The sequence below is a fragment of the Coenobita brevimanus genome, chromosome 90, assembly GCF_032717465.1.
Source record: "Coenobita brevimanus isolate Jiangsu-jjx chromosome 90, ASM3271746v2, whole genome shotgun sequence".
NCBI classification, from domain to species: Eukaryota; Metazoa; Arthropoda; class Malacostraca; order Decapoda; family Coenobitidae; genus Coenobita; species Coenobita brevimanus.
This window is the reverse complement of record NC_137043.1, coordinates 3,569,861-3,592,360: the sequence shown is the minus strand read 5'-3', so window position 1 is coordinate 3,592,360 and position 22,500 is coordinate 3,569,861. Positions and strand designations below refer to the sequence as shown.

At 40.0% G+C, this 22,500-nt stretch overlaps 1 protein-coding gene across 1 annotated transcript in view; it reads left to right on the top strand.

Annotated features, from left to right (window-relative positions):
- Positions 1–22,500, top strand: part of LOC145411543 (uncharacterized) — a 39,834-nt gene that overhangs the window by 11,507 nt on the left and 5,827 nt on the right. Inside the window, exon 4 of the mRNA XM_080281554.1 lies at positions 13,071–13,262. Within this exon, the coding sequence (XP_080137680.1) occupies positions 13,071–13,262 (192 nt within the window). The remainder of the gene's footprint in view (positions 1–13,070; positions 13,263–22,500) is intronic.

The following is a 22,500-nucleotide window of genomic DNA, read 5'->3' as shown; positions in this document are numbered from 1 at the left end:
CACATACAGACACATATGCACATACACACATACAGACATGTAAATAAACTCAAATACACATATGCACATACACACATACTTGCACATACACACATACAGACATGCACATACACATACATGAAAATAAACACATATACATCCACAGTAGTACACATACAGTACATACACAGAAACACACATACACGTTTATATTTACATAGACTCACTCATACACACAGACACAGCGTGCTTACATACATACACATACATATGCACATACACATGAAAGCATAGCAATACACATAAACAAATGCACAAACATAGGCTACAAAGACACATACATACAAAGACATATAAATACATACGTGCAGAACACGCACATACTTACGTACACACATATATACATGCACATACATACACATAAATATACATGCACCTACATACACATACATACATAGACACCTGCGTCGGTACACATACATACGTACACACACATACATACATACATACATACAAACATACATATATACGTACATACAAACATACATACATTCACAAAAATTATTGAAGACGGATTCGAAGCTAGAGAAAACTTGTTCTTTTTGAGAAACTAAGATAAATTTTGAAAAGTAAATGTCTACTCCTATTTATCTATTTATACATTTGTATATATATTTATTTATTGGATTGTTATTTTTCATCTTTTTAAGTATACTATTTTCTTGATCCTACTTCATCTCATCCTTAGGCGAAAAACATAATGATGAAGAGGATGAACATAAGAACATAAGAAGAGAGGATAACTGCAGTAGGCCGGTTGGCCCATGCTAGGCAGCTACTAGAAGAATAATTGAACTACTAGAATGAGATAAGGAGAGCAAAGAAGAAGGGTCTCCCCCGCCCTCCAAACCCTGCAGCCGAAGCCGGCATGAAAAAGTCAGAAAGAACACCACGCACTATAGAAAAACTGGCGTGGACATTTTACAGGAAAGTGTGAAAGGAGAATAGAGACTATCATAGTGTAACATGAAAAGTAAAAATTATGAATTAGTATTGGTTATAAGATTTTCTTTTTTCTATATCCACCCCTTATTTGTCATATGCTTATCTAGCCTATGCTTGAAACTCTCAATGGAAGAGGCAGCAATTACTTTACTAGGTAGCTTATTCCATTCGTCTACTACTCTATTACCAAATCAATTTCTACCTATTTCCTTATTGAAACATAATTTTTCTAGTTTGAAACCATTATTTCTAGTTCTATCCTGTATGCTCACTTTAAATACCTTGCTAATATCTCCCTTATTTCTACCTTTCATCCACTTAAACACCTCAATTAAGTTTCCCCTTACTATACGCCTCTCTAGCGAATGCAGACTTAGTCTTTTCAGTCAGTCTTCATATGACAGGTTCCGGACGTCATGTATCATTTTTGTCATTCTTCTCTGTTCATTTTCTAACGAATTAATATCCATTCTATAGCAAGGACACCAAAATTGTACTGCGTAGTCTAAATGTGGCCTTACTAATGCAAGATCAAATTTCAGTATTACTTTTGATGATCTATTGCTCACGCTTCTCGAAATAAATCCTAGGACCCTATTTGCTTTATTTCTCGCATTAATACATGTTTCCTTGGTTTAAGGTCGTTACTAACCATACCTCCTAGATATCTCTCGCATTCCGATATGCTAATTTCATTGTTATTTAAGCTGTATATAGTGTCTCCAATGGTCTTGCCTACGTTCAGTACTTTATATTTTTCAACGTTAAAATCCATTTGCCAAGTTTTAGACCATTTGGACAATGTATCGAGGTCTTTTTGTAAGTTATGGTAATCGTCAGTCGAGTTAATGATACGCCCTATTTTTGTATCGTCGGCAAATTTGCTGATGCTGCTATTGACTCCTAAGTCTAGATCATTTATATATATAATAAATAATAAGGGACCGAGTACTGAACCCTGTGGTACACCGATAGTTACTAGTCCCCAGTCCGACTTAGTTCCATTTATTAATACTCTCTGCTTTCGTCCTTTCAGTCAGGATTCTATCCATTTTAAGATATCGCCGTCTATACCGTGTGCTGGAACCTTTCTAACTAACCTTTCGTGTCGGACCCTGTCAAAAGCTTTACTAAAGTCCAGATAAATAACATCGTTCGCTTTATCGCTGTCTACTGCCTCGTTGACCTCCGAGTAGAATGACAACAAGTTTGTGAGGCAGGATCGTCCTTGCCTGAATCCGTGCTGACTTTCATTTATAAGATTAAATCATTCTAAGTGTTCTCTAATCTTATTTGCCAAAATTGACTCTATCATTTTTCCTACTATTGACGTTAGACTTATCGGACGATAATTCGACGCAGCTTATTTATCACCCTTTTTAAAGATGGGCACTACGTTTGCTGTCTTCGAAGCCTCTGGAACTTCTGAACTTAAAGAGTCATTAAATAATGTTAAAAGTGGCTGACATAATTCTTCTTTGGTTTCTTTTATAATTGTTGCATATATATCATCCGGACCTGGCGATTTTTGAGATTTTAACTAATTAATTTCTTTCAATACGTCCTCCTTACTAATGGTTATTTTACTAAGAATATTTTCCGTATTCTCATCGTAAATATTTGCTGGTTGAGGAACCAGGTCTAGCTTTTCGTTGGTGAATACCGATAAGAAATAATTATTTAGGATGGAGCACATTTCTTTATCTTCACTGGTAATGTCACCTGATTCTATTCTGAGTGGTCCTATCCTATCCTTATTTTTCGTACGATACATTTGATAAAAACCCTTTGGGTTTTATTTTGATTCACTAGCAACCTTAATTTCATAACTTCTCTTTGCTTTTCTTATCTCCCTCTTTACTTCTCTATTTAAACTCGTGTACCGGTTACGGAAGTGCTCCTCTCCACGTTTTATTTTTCTCTCTATTCCTTTCCTTTGGCGTGTGAGAGATTTTAATCTACTGTTTAACCATCTTGGTTCTGAATTATTGGTTCTAAACGGTTTTGATGGGATATATCTATCCTGGCCTTCGTGTATTATATTTATTAACTCGTTATATTTCTCACTGGTCGAACGTCTGCTTGGTACTGGAGCTGAGTTAATTTCCGTCTCCTGGACTACATTCCCATCTACCACCTCCCTCCTCACAGACACCTGATGGACATTCCCACGTGTTTCCTGCCCTTCACCTATGACCTGGGGTTCCCCACTGACCTGGCATTCCCTCAAATAGCTAATCTCCCTGTGGAATACGGTTCGAAAATAAGCTCTTAAACCATCGAAATTTCCTAGATGAGAATTAGGAACGGTGGAGGTTTTTTCAGTGGAACAGACATCCCAAATAAATTTGAACTTAATTTCTTCATGATCGCTATTACCATTTTCTAACGAATTAATATAAATTCTATAGTAAGGACACCAAAATTGTACTGCTTAGTCTAAATGTGGCCTTACTAATGCTATATAAAGTTTCAGTATTATTTTTGATGAACTATTGCTCACGCTTCTCGAAATAAATCCTAGGACCCTATTTGCTTTATTTCTCGCATTAATACTCTGTTGCCTTGGTTTAAGGTCGTTACTAACCATAACTCCTAGATCCCTCTCGCATTCCGATTTGCTAATTTCTTTCTTATCTGTGCTGTATTTAGTGTCTCCAATGGTCTTGCCTAAGTTAAGTACTTTGCATTTTTCAACGTTAAATTCCATTTGCCAAGTTTTAGACCATTGGGACAATATTTCGATGATGATGATGATGAGGAGGATGAGGAGGAGGAGGAGAAGAGGGATGATGGTGATGATGATGATGATGATGATGATGATGATGATGATGATGATGATGGTGATGAGGAGGAGGATGAAGAAAAGGGTGATGAAAATGATGATGGTGATGATATCGATGATGATGATGATGATGATGGTGATTATGATAATGATAATGATAATGATATGCCTTTAGGTCAACTCGGAGGAAGAGTGGTAGATAGGACGAATCGCACCTCATGCTTGAGAAGTGTGAGTTGAGAACTGTGATTCCGCGGGAGGAGTTATGTATGTGGCAAGCGTGGTAGTAGTAGTAGTAGTAGTAGTAGTAGTAGTAGTAGTAGTAGTGGGTGGAACTGACGAAACCATTAGCACCCGGCCCAGCCCTCCCTCGGGATATGACTCCTCTAATCCACACTCAAACGCAGGTCACGGGGCCTGGTGGTCATGTATGCTATCTATCTATCTATTGCCAGACGTCTCAATCCTGTTTGGGGTCGCCACAAACAAACCGCCTCCAAGTCGCCCTGTCCCCCGCCATTTCACTGCCCTGCTCCTAACTCACACACCCCTCTCTCATATACCTCTCCACCCCATCCCTTCATCTCATCCTCGGCCTCCCCCTCCCTCTTCCCCCCTCCACCTCACTCACATACACTCTCTTCGTCAGTCTTTCACCCTCCATCCTCTCCACATGGCCAAACCACCTCAGTGTATTCCTCATAACGCTTACTATCACATCCACATCCACACACAACGCTCCTTTATATCCTCATTCGTCAGCCTGTCTCTCCATGTGACTCCACAGGCTCCTCTTAAATAACTCATTTCCACTGCTCTCACTCTTGACTTGTGTCCTTCCAACAACGTCCAAGCTTTACTTCCATACGTTAGAGTTGGTATCACAATACTGTCATGTAGTAACTTTTTCACTTCCATGCTCACTTCCCTGTTTCTTATCACTGCTTTCAAAGAACCAGCAACCTTTCTTCCCTGATGTACCCTTTCAAGCACTTCACCCTCTAAACCTCCATCCTTACTCATCACACTACCCAAGTACTTAAACGTACTCACATTTTCCAATTCTTCACCATCCAACCTTGCTGTACATTCACTGACTTCACCTCTCTCAAAGACCATCACTTTACTCTTCCATACATTCACCTTTAAATTCCGTTTCTTACACACTCTCCCAAACTGATCCACCAAGCCTTGCAGCTCCCCTTCGTCATCACTCAACATCACAGTATCATCTACAAACAACAGTACAGGGAGTTTCCAAACAATATCCTCTCTCACCAGGGCCACTCCAACATCCACTACCCTACCTTGTACCTCTTTTATTAACCCATCCATGTACAGATTGAACAACCATGGAGACCTGACACATCCCTGTTCCAACCCAACTTTCAAAGCGAAAAATTCACTTAGTTCACCATCCACACGCACTGCAGCCTTCGCACCATCGTACATACTCTTCACAGCATTCAACAACTTCCCATCTACTCCATATATTCTTAACACTTTCCACAATCCTTGTCTATCCACCCTGTCATATGCTTTCTCCAAACCCATGAAAGCCGCATACAACTTCTTTCCCTTCTCTAGAAAGTTAAAGATCTAAGAATGAATATCTGATCTACACAACCTCTTCCCTTCCTAAAACCTCCCTGTTCTTCTCCAACTAATTTCTCTGTTCATTCTCTAACTCTGTCAATAAGTATCCTACCATACACTTTTCCTATTATACTAAGAAGACAAATGCCCCTATGATTACCACACACTTCTTTTTCCCCTTTTCCTTTGTACAAGGGAATAATTATACCCGACTTCCAATCCTCCGGGACTCTACATTCCTCCCAGGCCAATCTGCACATCTTCCACATCCATTCTACTACTATCTCTCCCCCATGCTTCAGCATTTCACCACACACTCCATCAATTCCTGGGGCTTTCCCCCATGTATGCCGTGGTGGTAAAATAAAAGAGACGCATTTCAATTTTAGTCAGGGAGCAGTGAAGGAAGGTTTGCTGGATAGTGGAACTGGGAAGACAATGGGTAAATATGCAAAATATAACAGAAAATACAATAAACGCTGTGAAAAAAAAAAATGTATTGCGATAATTGATTGTCTGCATTTTGCAAATTTAATATATGACTAATGTGGGGCTAATGTATGAAGTTTGTATAATATAAAACTATTTTTCACATCATTTGTTGTGCACCTGTAAACCTAATTTTACTAATCTGTGATTACTGACAAGGCGGTTTCTGGGCGGGTGAGAAGGCTGATATTTATGCGGGTTTGGTGAGAGGAACTCGGCGAGTTGGCAGTTTCTGACCTGGCAACCCTGGGCAGCACTGAGGTGTAGTTAGTGGGTGTCAGTGGTGGAAACAACACACTCTTCTTCACAGTCTTCAGGGATTTTCATCTGAAGGTAATGGCCTAGAGAAAGAGAGAGAGAGAGAGAGAGAGAGAGAGAGAGAGAGAAATTTTAATAGTACATATTATATGTTCCAGATCTAGGGGGGACGGGGAGACAGAGGATGAGATAGAGAGAAGGAGTTCGGGAGGTGGGGTGAGTTGGAGAGAGTGCAGCCTGATGGTGAAAGAGAGAGTGACATTGATAGATAGATAGATAGATAGGTGGACAGAGTGATAGAGGTAGGTATTTGTCAGACCCTGGTCTGACAAATCTAAACTGGCGGCTAGGGTGTGGCGCGACCCTCTGTACAGTGTTCCTATGTTTCCCAAACCCGCGATGTGAAATGGCTGTTTTATATGTAAAAGGCAGCACAAATAAGATAAGCACATACGAATACAATGTTAACATGTGTATTATAATATATGAAAGATCAGTAAACTTATTATGCATAAAATATTTGTACAGGAATACAGAAACGTGGCATAAATATTTTCAAGTGATGCTAAAAAATATGTAGTCACTTTTATTTGCTGTTGCCCAATTTCTGGGGTGGGTAATAATGTCACAATTATGATTATATGATAATGTGCAGGAATATAAGTAAAAATATATCAATTTCTCAGTAAAAAAATAATATATTAAACCCTCCTGAGCGGCAACACTTACAACGACCCAGTCTAACCCGGCCAGAGCGACTTGGTTCACTTTCCTTTGTGTCCTTGACTCAGACAGGATGGCAGCTCACCCAGCCCCCGATAATAAATATTTTTAATAATAATTAGATATAATAAAAAATAAAGAAATGAAAGACTAAGTTTATATGTCACTCATAAAAGAAACAAAATTCCCCAGGGTGGCGCACATCTCCCCCCAGGAGAGAGAGAGAGAGAGAGACAGAGACAGAGACAGACAGACAGACAGACAGACAGACAGAGACAGAGACAGACAGACAGACAGAAAGACAGACAAACAGACAGACAGAGAGACAGAGAGCAAATTTAGTCTTCTTAGTCTGTCTTCCTATGAAAAGTTCCGAATATCATGTATCATTTCTGTCATTCTTCTTTGTGCGTTTTCGAACGAACTTATATCCATCCCTACATGTTGCTACTACAGTGCTATGTCCATCACTGATGTGCAGTACTGTCAGCACCAGAGTCATAATGACCAACCTGTTCCTTCCTTACATCTGCCTCTGAACCCTCACACTCTTTACCAAGCCAGCCCAACCCAGCCCTGCTCCCCTAATTACTGACGACGCAAAGCTCTCCCTTTGCCTCATTTGCCACTCCATACCTTATGTATTATCCTTTTCTCTCTCTCTCTCTCTCTCTCTAATCCAGATTAAAGTCCATTGCCTCCACTCATCCTGTTATCCCCCTCCCCCTCCCCAGAGAGAAACTGCGACCTGCTTGTAAATGTTAAACAGGCGCGGCCATCTGACCCTCTCTCACTTGACCCCGCTCCTCTTTGGTCTGACTTGCCGACCGTCACCTACTACTACTACTACTACTATCAACACACACACACACACACACACACACAGGGATTCAATCGAGGCGGACGTGCGATATCGGCGCTCCGTACCAAACCAACATGGCCAGTGGCATTACCTAAATTAGTATCTTTGTATGAGTCAAGCTCTGTACCAGGTTAGACTAAATGATTTTTCATTTTTAAAAGGAAAAAAAAAAGTTTAAACAAGACTTGTTCAAACAGGAAAAAGAACCAAGATGAAAGAATACTCTGAGTCATCTGAGGTTTGTTTAGACTACAACAACACGGGGATTGTAAGTATATGCTCTGCACTTTTAGTATTGCAAAATGGATACATACTTTAGTAAAGCAAATTTGGAAAAGAAAAGGGATAAAGGTAAAAAGCAAAATGATGATTTCTACCAAGAACTGGTTGAAATGGAGACTCACAATAGACTGGTTGAACGTGTAAACAAACTAGAAATGGCTTTCAAAAATGAAATTGATGAAATAAAGAAGCAGATGCACTTGCAAAATGAAGAAATAGAAAAACTAGGAAGGGAGGCCAATAAGAAAGACAACCATCAATGAACTAACAGTGGAATTGAGTACACTTAGGAAGAAAATGAGTGAAATGGCAAGTACAGTAGTCAATCACGAGAGTGTTATGGAAGAGTTCAAAAATGACACAGAGACAATTAGGCAAGTTAGCAGTCTTATTGACCAGAGCAGTGATATTGAGAAGATAACACAAGTGAATGAAGCTGTGCAAAGCTACAAAAATGATGTAGAAACCACGTATGCTGAAATGGTGAAAGTAAAGAAAGACTTAGAAACAAGGGTGGAGGAAAAAAGGATTGAAAAGGAGGTGAAAAGAATAATCCAAAACAATCCAAAGTTAGTCAGAGATTCAGTAGAGATAAACAAATCAATAGTAATCACTGGTATAGAAGAGGAAGAACTTAAAAACAAGATCACTAGAGACAAAAAGGAGATGACAAATGTAATGAACTTACTGAAAGAAGTATCAGAGGAAATCTGTAGTAAAGACATAGAGGAACACAAAAGGTTAGGGAAATATGAGAAAAGCAAGACAAGACCTCTGAAGGTGACCTTCCAGAGTGTAAACACTGTGGAAGAGATACTAAAAAATGCAAAGAATCTTATGGAAAAAGAGGAGCTCAAAAATGTATGGATAAAAAGATGCCTAACACAAGAGGAACTGGAATTAATGAAAGAGAAAAGGGAGGAAGCAAAAACAAAAAATGAGGAAAGTTCAGAAGAGGAGAAGAATTTTTTTTTACAAAGTAATAGGATTGCAGGTACTAAAGTGGTACACAAACAGGATGGAATGAAAAGGAGGAAGGTAGTAGAACCATGTCATGACAAGTATATAAACAAGATGATAAAGTTGATGTACTCAAATGTGGATGGAATGGTATCTAAATTACTAGAGATGAATGATTATGTCAGAGAAAATGAACCACAAATAATATGCCTAACTGAAACAAAATTAACACCAAGGATATCCAATGACATAATAAACTTAGAGGAATACAATATATGGAGAAGAGACAGAAATTTAAAAAAAGGAGGAGGAATTATAATATTAACTAAGAAAAATCTAAAAGTCAATGAAATAAAACTAGATATACCATCACAAGTAGAACTGATTGCAGTAGAGATCAACACATCTGAAGGTAAAGTAATTGTAGCCAATTTGTACATGCCACCCAGATCAAACACATGGGAAAGAGATGAATATGAGGACCTGGCAGAGAGTAGAATTCAGAGTTTAAGATCATTACTACATAAAAAGGAAGAGAAATCAGAAAGAATTATACTAACTGGGGATTTCCATACTAATATAAATTGGAATATTCTGGATATAATTAGCCAAGAAAGCTGTTGGGACCATAAGCTCCTGGATCTCGTACAAGAGTTCTTCCTAACGCAACATGTGAGGGAAACCACCAGAAAAAGAGGACTTGATGTACCTTCAGTGCTAGATCTAATATTTACTAGGCAAGAAAATGATACTGACAGTTTAATATATCACCCTGCACTCGGCAAAAGCATTCATGCAGTACTAAATTATAACTTCAGGATAGCATATGACATAGTAAACAGCAATGACAGTTACAAAAAGAGCCTAAACTATAAAAAGAGATATTATCAAGACCTAAAGAAGTATTTCTTAGAAGTTGATTGGGAAAATGAGCTTAGAGGACAAGATTTAAATGCTGTATATAAAAGATTTTGTGAATTTTATGAAATAGGAGTCCAGATGTACATCCCACAACACAAAGAAGCAGATAAGAAAATACAGAAATAGTTCAATACAGAATGTAAAAAATCAAAAGAAAGAAGAGATTTGTTGTGGAATAGATACAGAAGACATAATAGTGAAAGGGCGTATTATAATTACAAACAGGCAAGAAACGATTATACAAGAATAAGGAGGGAAGCCCAAAAACAGTTTGAGGAGGATATAATAAATAAAAATAGTGATCAACCAAAGCTGTTTTAAAGCTATATCAGAAGCAAAACCAAAGTAAAAGATATAATACAATCAATTACTTACGAGGGAATCACTTATACACAAGAGAAAGATATTTGTGAAGCACTAAATAAGAATTTCCAATTAGTTTTTGCAGAAGAAAAAAATTTTGAGAGGGACTATGTGGAACATGCATGTCCACACATACTACCAGATATACAAATAGAAGAAAAAGTAATACAGGAGGAGTTAAGTAGATTAGACAGAGTAAAAGCAAGTGGTCCTGATGAAATTTCATGTTGGGTACTACGAGAATGTGCAAAGGAGTTAAGTAAACCATTATTTTTAATTTTCAAGAAATCTTTGAGTCAAGGTAAACTACCTGATATTTGGAAAAAAGCACATATTGTCCCCTTATTCAAGAAAGGAAATAGACAAAATCCACTCAGCTACCGACCAGTATCACTGACCAGTGTTGTAAGCAAGGTATTAGAAAAGCTTATAAGAAAAGCTTGGGTAAATCATCTAGAAGAACACAGGATGATAACAGAAAGACAGTTTGGTTTCAGAAAAGGAAAATCATGTGTTACTAATCTGTTGAGCTACTATGACAGAGTAACAAATACAATACAGGAAAGGGAAGGATGGGTGGACAGTATCTATTTAGATTTCAAGAAAGCTTATGATACAGTTCCACACCAAAGACTTTTATGGAAACTGTACCGTCAAGGAGGAATTCGAGGCAAACTGTTTTGTTGGATGCAAGACTTTCTCATAAAAAGAGAAATGAGAACAGTACTATGAGGAAACTACTCATCATGGAAAGAAGTGACTAGTGGAGTACCACAGGGTTCAGTGCTGGCACCAATCATGTTTTTGGTGTATATAAATGATATAAACAGTAACACTGGAAATGAGAGTTATCTGAATATGTTTGCAGATGATGCAAAAATACAAAGGAGAATTACTAACACAGACTCTTCTAAAGAGCTACAAGAAGAATTAAATAAACTTCATGAATGGAGTAGTACATGGCAAATGGAATTCAATGTGGACAAGTGTCATGTAATCAAGTTTGGCAAAAGGACCTGATTGGGATTATAAGTTAGGAAATAAAACCCTATACACATCAGAAAGAGAGAAAGACCTAGGTGTGATTATCAATAACAGACTATCTCCAGCTGACCACATCAGCGAGAAGGTACGGAACATGTATACACTGCTTGCAAATATGAGAATAGCATTGACATACATAAATGAAGACATCCTAAGAAGGATAATAACATCATTCATTAGACCAACCCTGGAATATGCATCAGTAGTCTGGAGTCCTGATCTCAAAAAGCACATAGACAAGATTGAAAAAGTTCAAAGGGCCGCTACAAGATGGATACCAAGCTTAAGGGACCTAAGCTACGAAGAAAGACTAAATAAACTGAATCTACCAACACTACAGGAGAGAAGGAAAAGAGGTCACATGATTATGCTATATAAGTGCATATCAGGGAAGGAGAAAATAGGCATAAATGATTACTTAACATATGGAGAAGCATCAGCAAGAGGACACTGCAAAAAACTGCATAAGAAGAGAGGTGATAAAGACGTAAGGAAATTCAGTTTCCCAAACAGAGCAATTGATCAATGGAATGCACTACCGAATGAAATAGTGTGTGCCAAAACAATTCACAAATTTAGGGATATGTACGATAAATATCGTTTAAGACACGGGACAGTACGAGCTTGACTCATTCCTGTAAAGATACAATTAGGTAAGAACACACACACACACACACACACACACACACACACACACACACACACACACCGCTCGCTGGTGCTGTGGTAACGCTCTCACTTGCCAACTGGTGGACGGGAGTTCGCGCCTCGCTCAGGTTGCGAAAAGTTTCACTGACGAAGTAGGTGGTTACTGTCCCCCTTGAGCAAGGGGACGGGTGTGTGCATGTGTGAAGGTCACAGCCTTGCCCTTAGATCGGACTATATGAGCTCTCAGCTCCCTTCCGGGAGGGTAAAAGCTGACGATCACGACCATCAAGTGATCCTGACCGACCCGGTGAATTACACACACACACACACACCTCTACGGGTTAATAATAGAGAAGAATAACAATACCTGGCTCTCACCACTCCCAAGACTGATTGAAGGTATGTGTGTGTGTGTGTCATTTTGCAGTCTGCGCTTTTTGGGCGCGTTTCCGTGATGGATTGGGCGCCAGCATCACCCACCGACCTGCCAGCGAGAGTTGCCACGTTGCCGGATTTTCCGCCAAATTGGGCGGTATTAAATTAAGGCTGGCTGGTTTACTTTAACATTGGCGGTTGGTCGTTTTTTTGGGCGAGTTGATATCTTAACTTGCGTGTTTTTCGTCGGCTTCAGTTAGAGAGGGTATTTGCTAAATTAACCTTACTGTAACTCCTGTCTCTTAGCAAAAACAAGGGTGACCGGAGAGATCAAGATCGAGGGCAGGTGGTGGTGGGTGGAACTAACGAAACCATTAGCACCCGGTTCAGCCCTCCCTCGGGATATGACTCCCCTAATCCACACTCAAACACAGGTTACGGGACCTGGCGGCCATGTATATCGTGGTGGTAAAATAAGAGAGGCAGCATTTCAATTTTAGTCAGGGAGCAGTGAAGGGAGGTTTGCTGGATAGTGGAACTGGGAAGACAATGGGTAAATATGCAAAGTATAACAGAAAATACAATAAAAGCTGTGAAAAAGAAAAATGGATTGCGATAATGGATTGCCTGTCCCGCGTGATGAAACAAGTGCATTTTGCAAATTTAATATATAACTAATGTGAGGCTAATGTATGAAGTTTCTATAAGATATAACTATTTTTCTCGTCATTTGTTGCTCACCTGTAAACCTAATTTTATTGGTCTGTGATTACTGGCAAGGCGGTTTATGGGCGGGCGAGAAGGCTGACATTTTGACGGGTCTGAGAAAGGAACTCGGAGTCGGCAGGTTGGCAGTTTCTGACCTGGCAACCGTGGGCAGCACTGAGGTGTTGTTAGTGGGTGTCAGTGTTGGAGACAACACACTCTTTTTCAAGCTCTTCAGGGATTTTCATCTGAAGGTACTGGCCTACAGTGAGTGAGAGAGAGAGAGAGAGAGATTTTAATAGTACATATTATATTATGTTCGAGATGGCGGGGTAGGGGGAGACAGAGGATGAGATGGTGAGGAGTGAGGGAGGTGGGGTGAGTTGGAGAGAGTGCAGCCTGATGGTGAAGGACAGAGTGGCATTGATAGATAGATAGATAGATTGAAAGATAGATAGATGGACAGATAGATAGATAGAGGTAGGTATTTTCGGTGGGTAAAAGTGGAAAATATGACAGGAGAAATATTCGGTGAACTTAAGTATTTATAACAGATGATAAGAAGACTCTTTCAACTTAAGAATATTAGCCAGCAAAGGAAAGTGAGAAGCAGAAGTGAGATATTAGTTCGCGTCCACACGTGTGCTGGAACAAGTGCTGACATCATAACAATAACGAACAAGCTGCAAACATACCCGAACAGCAGCGTCCAGAGGCGAACTTTCGTATCTCTGGCCAGAAAAACATGCCAAGCGTCTGTCAGCCTAAGAATATTAGCCAGAAGGAAGAGGGAGGGGGAGATATAAATGATCTAGACTTAGGAGTCAATAGTAGCATCAGCAAATTTGCCGACGATACAAAAATAGGGCGTATCATTAACTCGACTGACGATTGTCATAACTTATAAAAAGACCTCGATATATTATCCAAATGGTCTAAAACTTGGCAAATGGAATTTAACGTTGAAAAATGCAAAGTACTTAACGTAGTCAAAACTATTGGAGACACTAAATACAGCATAGATAAGAAAGAAATTAGCAAATCGGAATGCGAGAGGGATTTAGGAGTTATGATTAGTAACGACCTTAAACCAAGGAAACAGTGTATTAATGCGAGAAATAAAGCAAATAGGGTCCTAGGATTTATTTCGAGAAGCGTGAGCAATAGATCATCAAAAGTAATACTGAAACTTTATTTAGCATTAGTAAGGCCACATATAGACTACGCAGTACAATTCTGGTGACCTTACTATAGAATGAATATTAATTAGTTAGAAAATGTACAGAAAAGAATCACAAAAATGATACATGACGTCCGGAAGCTGTCATATGAAGACAGACTGAAAAGACTAAGTCTGCATTCGCTAGAGAGGCGTAGAGTAAGGGGACACTTAATTGAGGTGTTTAAGTGGATGAAGGGTATAAATAAGGATGATATTAGCAAGGTACTTAAAGTAAGCATACAGGATAGAATTAGAAATAATGGCTTCAAACTAGAAAAACTCCGTTTCAATAAGGAAATAGGTAGAAATTGGTTTGGTAATAGAGTAGTAGACGAATGGAATAAGCTACCTAGTAAAGTAGTTGCTGCCTCTTCCATTGAGAATTTCAAGCATAGGCTAGATAAGGATATGACAAATAAGGGGTGGATATAGAAAAAAGAAAATCTTATAACCAATACTAATTCATAATTTTTCCTTTTCGGGTTACACTATGATTGTCTCTATTCTCCTTTCACATTTTCCTGTAAAATGTCCACGCCAGTTTTTCTATACTGCGTGGTGTTCTTTCTGACTTTTTCCTGCCGATATCGGCTGGAGAGTTTGGAGGGCGGGGGAGAGCCTTCTTCTTTGCTATCCTTATCTCATTCTAGTAGTTCAGTTACAGTTGTAGGAGCTGCCTAGCATGGGCCAACCGGCCTACTGCAATTATCCTCTCTTCTTATGTTCTTATGAGATCGACCGATGAAGTGGAGAGGTACAAGGGAGAGAAGGGGTGTAAGTTCGGGGGATGGCGCGAAATGGCAGGAGGCAGGGCGACATGGAGGCGATTTATTTGTGGCCACCCCTGACGGGATTAAGGCGTCTGGCTATAGATAGACAGACAGGAAGAAGAGAAGAAGAAGAGGCAGAATATTATATGATCCGTTGCTCCTGTTTGTGCATGCAGTTCGCGAACAAGACACGGCACCACCTCGTCACCGTGGCTCCCTGTGTACAAACGTATTACATATACCGGATCAATATCATCTTTACCGACATTAGCGAAACTACTGCGCGGGAAATCGGCGAGAGTGGCGCTGTTTCATATAGGTGGGATTACGTCACTTCAGGTATGACAATTTCGATATTGGCAAGGCAAGGGTCCTAAGCGTGGTGGCACTGCATGAGGTGGAGCGAGGCCTCACCTTCCCCTGCATTTTGGCGTGAGGAGATCCCTGGTCTTACCCTGGCGTGGCCCTGTGTACTTACAAGGGGGGCGTCGTTCCTGCAGTGTGTGTACTGTGCTTTACCTGTAGGAGGGACCCACAGAAGAAGGTGCTGTAGTGAATGGAGGTGAGGTTCGGTGATTATAGTTTCAGTACTCATATATATAGATAGATAGATAGATAAATACACACAGAAATAGATAGATAGCTAGATGAGTAGGTATATAGATCAATAGCTTATAAAAATAGATTAATAGGTAGAAAGAAGTTCCCAGTGTATATACTACATAAATAGATAAAAGAGATATATACCAATAGATAAATGTATAGATAAAGATATACTATTGATAGATAAATGAATAGATAGGTAAAGATATATTGTTGATAGATAAATACGTAGTCAGAAAGATAGAGGAAACTGATATGGATAAATCGATAGACGTGTTGCCGGTTCTGGGTAAACATGGCCAGTGCATTCTGCCATGTACTTAAGAACTTACAGTATATATATCTTTTAATTTAATTTATTATTTTCACAGAACAAGACGTGACAACTTTAATTCTTTGTGGCTGGAGGGAAGGAGCCACCATGTTGGCGATGACGTCAGCATTCACACTGCAGAAGACGCTCCAATCCATCACACGATACTTTACCAGTAACAGAGATGATAGTTGTACCTACATGGCCATCATAGATCCAAACTACCCCCTTCAGGTATGTTGTGAAGGAATACTTTTCATGGTGTAAATGTATGGTACCTGTTAGGTAAGCAAATTGTGGGGAAATCGACTAGAAGTAGCTTACAGCTACACCATTCCCGAGCGGTGCTCGTACCTCATGAGGTGGAAAGTGTTAAATGTATGCCGTACAGTATCAGTTGTATGAGTTTATAATGGTATTATGCTCATGAATATTTAATATTTGACCTCTTCATTATTAGTTTTCTGAAAAAAACAGTTTCAGTGACTGAACTACAATACTTCAGGGGAGTGACGAAATACTGAATCGGCGGTCATTTACCGAATCAACACCGAATTGCCACTTTTTAATTGGTAAGTGTTATAGATTTTATCACCAGAGGTTCATACTCACCTAATTATCCAAAATCTGGTAAAATTTTTGTATTCAATTTTACCTTTTAAATAATCCGGATTCACAGCGAAACCCCGCTAAAATTAGCGAGTGTTTCTCCTTTCGTTCAACAGATTGCCTTGGCAGACTTCTGCTTTGTATAAATATTAATTTAACATACAAATGGACTTATTTGCACTTTAAATCAGTATCTGTGGAAAACAGAAGTCTGCCAAGGCATGATGGCGATCTAAAGTAGAAATACACGCTAACCTTAGCACGTTTTCGGTCTGACTCCTAATATTCCTTTAACCCCCCCCGTCCCGTCGACGTATGGGTACATTGCAACGATTTGCATTTATCAGTCCCGGCGACGTACCGGTACGTCGTGCAATTGCAAGGTCCTTAATTTGCACAATTTTCAATTTTCGCGCGTGATTTTTCATATGTATATACGGGACACCTTCCTCTATTCCTCTAGAAGATGCCAAGCAGGGACAAAGCCTTATACCGCATAACCTCCCCCCTCCCCCCCCTCACGCCATTGTCTCGGCAATTCACCTGTTACCAGTGACCTGGCTAGTAAAGATATTCAGGGCCAGAATGATTCCCCAATCGATGACAATGTGGAGGACAATGTTTACATAGCATTAGAAGAAGAAACAGCCAGAAATAATGATCAGGTAATGTGGCAAAAAAAGGTCAGGTATGGTGATTAGTTAGTGAGTGAAACAATGCTTATAATGCCTTTATTACTGCTTGAAAACCAATATACTCTCATACTACATATACATTCGTACCAAGTAAATAAATAAATACCGTTTATGAGTGGATAAAATAGTTACCCTCCCATAGAATTCGTTTTCTTTGGTGCCAGCATGTTAGAAAACCCAGTCAAGTAAGGAGGAACTCCTACCTGGATTGGGTATTTTAAACCTCAGGTGAGCGATTTCTCTATGAATTTTCGATGTTTCTCACCAAAAGCGAAGGTTTTAGCCACAATTTTTTTTTTCGAAAATACCTCGGGACTGGGGGATTTCGGAGGTGCGGAAAACCTCGGGACGTGACGGGTTAAGAGTTAAATTAAGCCTATTTTTTTTTTTTTTTACCGAATTTCAGATAATTAGGTGTGTATGAACCTATATGGTGAAGAATATAATATTTTCACAACAGTAAAGACTGCATTCCAGGACTGGAAACTTGCAACGAGCAGCCAGCCACCACTGCTTTCGTGTATTGTTATTGGCTGGTATACAGAGGAATAATTTCCCTACTGTGCTTTTGTCAGTGCACTTACACATTAGAACGAAACATTAGCAATTATTCCTCTTGTCACTAGACATTCTTAAAGGTCAGAAATAAGCACAATGAATGATGGCTAAACGTAAACAAAGCAGACTATGCTGCCTCAGTGTGAGAAGTGACGTCACGACCAATCACAGGCCGTTTCAGAGTCACGGGAATTTTCGGCTATTTTATCTGTTATTTTTTCATGTCTCTGCACATTTTGGGGGGAAATAATGGGTGACATAGTTATTTTCTGCGTATTTTCTACCCATACAAGCATCTAACTTCAAAAAAATTTTGACCGGAAACTCGTCTATAAAAAGTGACCACCAACGACTCAGGAAAAAATATATAAGAGTTACAGATAAAAGGAAAGATAAAAAAAAAAAAAAAACATTGCCGGCAAGAAAAAATATATATAAAAAAGAAAAGATTGAGAGAGGAGATAATTAGCTTAGCGTGGCGTTACTGTTATATGCTTGGGTGGGTGTCGTGAGAGAGAGAGAGAGAGAGAGAGAGAGAGAGGTTCGTTGATTACAGGTGGTCCAGGTGAGACAGGTGTGTTTTCTGGATTACCTGCACGTTTCCGGTCGATTATCCCACTTGGAGCCAATCACTGATCCCGGAATTTTATGTCAGGTTGGGTATTTGTTGCCTACCTCTCTCTCTCTCTCTCTCTCTGTATTTGTTGCCTAATTCTCTCTCTCTCTCTCTCTCTCTCTCTCAAGGACTTCCATCCATATACTCCTCAGTGTTCCTCTTCTACTTTTCTCTCGTTGTTGTTGTTGTTTTTATTGTTGTTGTTGTTGTTTATGGCAGGAGATGTCACCGTTTCAATAGCAACGTCACTTTCCCCTCATCACCATTATATTCAACACTTTCATCGTCATAATCACTGTCTTGCATATCACCTTCTCCTTAAGCCTTCAGGAATACATGTCAGGAGCATCTTAGTCATATTCTTCCACTTTCCTTCACTTTCCTTAACTTTCATTCACTTCCCTTCACTTTTATTCACTTTCATTAACTTCCCTTCACTTTCATTTTCATTCACTTCCTCTCACTTTCCTTCTCTTTCATTCACTTTCATCCACTTTCCTTCACTTCATTTAACTTTCCTTCACTTTCATCCACTTCCCTTCACTTTCCTTCACTTTCATTCACCTTCATTCATCTCTCTGTGTCCTCATTAACCTCATTTTCTTTATCATCATCATCATCATAATCATTATACTCGCACCCGGGGCTAGAGAGGGAGGCCTTCACGTGATGGCACTGATATGCCTGGGTGGTTCCCATGCCGGGTAAAAAAAGTCCCTCAACACTCCTATTACTTCTACTACTACTACTACTACTACCACTACTACTACTACTCCTGCTACTACTGCGACTACTACTACGATTACTACTACTACTTTACCTGCTAATTATAACTCTATTTCCGGAAGCCAATTAATGATTCACCTGAGCACATCTTCACCTATGGGCGGATGGTGGGTAAGGAGTGGGTGAGGATGTGGTGGAGTGCGGTGTGGATGGGTATGTGGGTGGAAGGGTGGTGGGGTGGATGTGGATGGGTGTGTGGGTGTAGGGGTGGTGGGGTGGATGTGAATGGGGGTGGAGTGTGGCATAGATATGTGTGGTGTGGTTACGTGGACAGGTAGCGTGGAAAGAAGTAACGCAGTTTGTTCCGTTACTGAACTTATGGTCCATTTCCCCCCCCTCTCTCTCTCAAGCACACACACACACACACACACACACACACACACACACACACACACACACACACACACACACACACACACAAACATACACACACACACACACACACACACACACACACACACACACACACACACACACACACACACACACACACGCACTCACTCACTCACACACACACACACACACACACACACACACACACACACACACACACACACACACGCAAACCACTTGTAACCACAAACACTGACACAGTCGACAAATTCTTCTATGTAGCCTTCCCTGTTTTACCTTCGGACCGAATTACCGTAAGATTAAGATGCTTCGAAACGCCTTTTCCATTGCGATTTATTCTGAGACTGGTTTAATGGTCCTCGTTTCTTCTCCCACCAGGTGTAGATTTGTCAAGATGGGCGCGACGACGACGACGATGATGATGATGATGATGGGATTCAAGGGGCAAGTGTACTTCCGGGTCGACTGTCCTATTACACCCATTATCAAGGACTTCAACTGGGAGAGGGTCAGTGATGATGATGATGTTGATGGCAGTACCTACCTACGGAATGGCTTTTTTCAGTATTTACCTTCCTACGTCTTCTTCAGTACCTGGGGAGATGGTTAGAGCAGGAGAGGTATTTCGTCGGGTACCAAAAGGTGGGACGGTGCTTTAGTGGCACTTAAATCAAGGACTACAAGACGGGCAAGACATCTGGCTGGGTTGATTTTTGGGACATTTTGTAAGTAGGTGCGTGTAAGTAGGTAAGTGTGGGTGTGTGTGTGTGTGTGTGTGTGTGTGTGTGTGTGTGTGAAGCAAAAACAAAGATATAATTCCTCCTAAATAATATATGAACCAAACATTCTCATTTTTATTCATGTGTGTGTGTGTGTGTGTGTGTGTGTGTGTGTGTGTGTGTGTGTGTGTGTGTGTGTGTGTGTGTGTATGTGTGTGTGTGTGTTTGTGTGTGTGTTTGTGTGTTTGCTTGTGTGTGCGTGTAAAGCAAAAAGATAACTCCAAGCCCTCATCCTCCCAGCCTGAACCGCCCCACAGTCCTTACCGCAGACGTGACTACTAAGAGGACCTATTCTGCCACCAAATTCCTGACTTACACCCTCCCTGAGTGCCGGTCTTCGAGGCGTATTAGGAACCGATTACGACTCGTGTACACTCTAGTATTCCTCTGTCCCGAAACCCATCGGACATAGTGAGTCTATTCGTTATTCTTGCTTTATTATTTATTTTTTATAGTTATTGACGTGGGTGCTATTCGATTACTTGGACTAATATACACTTCACTCCGTCTTGAATGCTGAGTTGTTGCAATGGAGTTATTCTAAAAGGCTATGCTTGTCACGAAGAAGAGCCATACGATGTTGAGTCATAACACTGACTTCTTCCGTCACCGAGCTACGTGAAATAAGCTGAAGGACGAAAATCTGGGCCAAATTAGAGTGAAACGCGTATAGTGAGTTGGGTATAGTAAGCTATGGGGGGGAAGAAGAGGGGAAATAAGGAGAGGATGTGAGAGAGGAAGGAATGGGAAGAGATGAGTAAGGGAAGGGAGGAAAGAAGAAGAAATGGCAGAGCAGGGTTGGGTAATGGTTGAAGGGATTTGTGTGTGTAAGGGAAGAAGATTGGATAGGGTAGGATAGGGTAGGGGATGGAAAGCTAGGGTTGAGTAGGTTATTGTAAGGCAGGATAGGGGTAGGCTAGGGTAGGGTAGGCTAAGCTAGACTAGGGTAGGAGAGAGCAGAGAAGGGTTGTTAGGGCAGGAGAGAAGTAAGACCCAAACTTCACAAAATCAAATAAGTCTACCCAAACCAACCCAATCTGACCTAACCTAACCTCATCTCAACAGGAATAGTTTGGATTGTGAACCGGAGCCCCCACCCCCCCTACCACGTCATCGGGAAGGCGAAAACCACCCTTATCTCCCTGGGCATGGATGTTAAATTCCAGGAGAAACAGGATACGTCTTGTTATAAGCATTACTGTGTGTGTGTGTGTGTGTGTGTGTGTGTGTGTGTGTGTGTGTGTGTGTGTGTGTGTGTGTGTGTGTACCCAGAGAGGAGTTTTTGCCGTCCATCCTCTTTTGTTGATCTTGTCCTTCAATAAATCCACTATACTGTTTTTACTTTACCTGTGTTTATCTCACCTGTGCAATTAGTGAGGCAATTACAGGTTCTCCACACCTGAGTTACGATAGATAAATTTAGAGCTGATAGATGTGTGTGTTTGTTTGTTTGTTTGGCTGAGTTATGGCTATTGTCGTTGCTTCTTTAGGGTTTTGTTGTTGCTTTTGTTTGTTGTTTTTTATTTGTTTGGCACTGCTTAGGATTAGATTTAGAATTGGACTGGCATACATACATGCACATACACACACATGCACATACACACATACAGACATGCAAATACACTCAAATACACATATGCGCATACACACGAATATAAACACATAGAAAGATGCGCATACACATACTTAAAAATAAACACATACATCCACAGTAGTACACATACAGTACATACACACAAACACACATACATGTTTATATTTACATAGCCATTCACTCATACACACAGACACAGACACCGCGTGATTACATACATACACATACATATGCACATTCACATGAATGCATTGCACTACACATAAACAAATGCACACACATAAGCTACAGAGACACATACATACACACACATAAATACATCCGCACAAACACATGCTCATACATACGTACACACACATTAACATGCACATACATACACATAAATATACATGCACCTACATACACATACATACATATACACCTGTGTAGGTACACATACATAACAACATACACGCACACACACACACACACATATATATATATATATATATATATATATATATATATATATATATATATATATATATATATATATATATATATGTAGAAAAATTATTGAAGACGGAATCGAAACTAGAGAAAACTTGTTCTTTATGAGAAACTAAG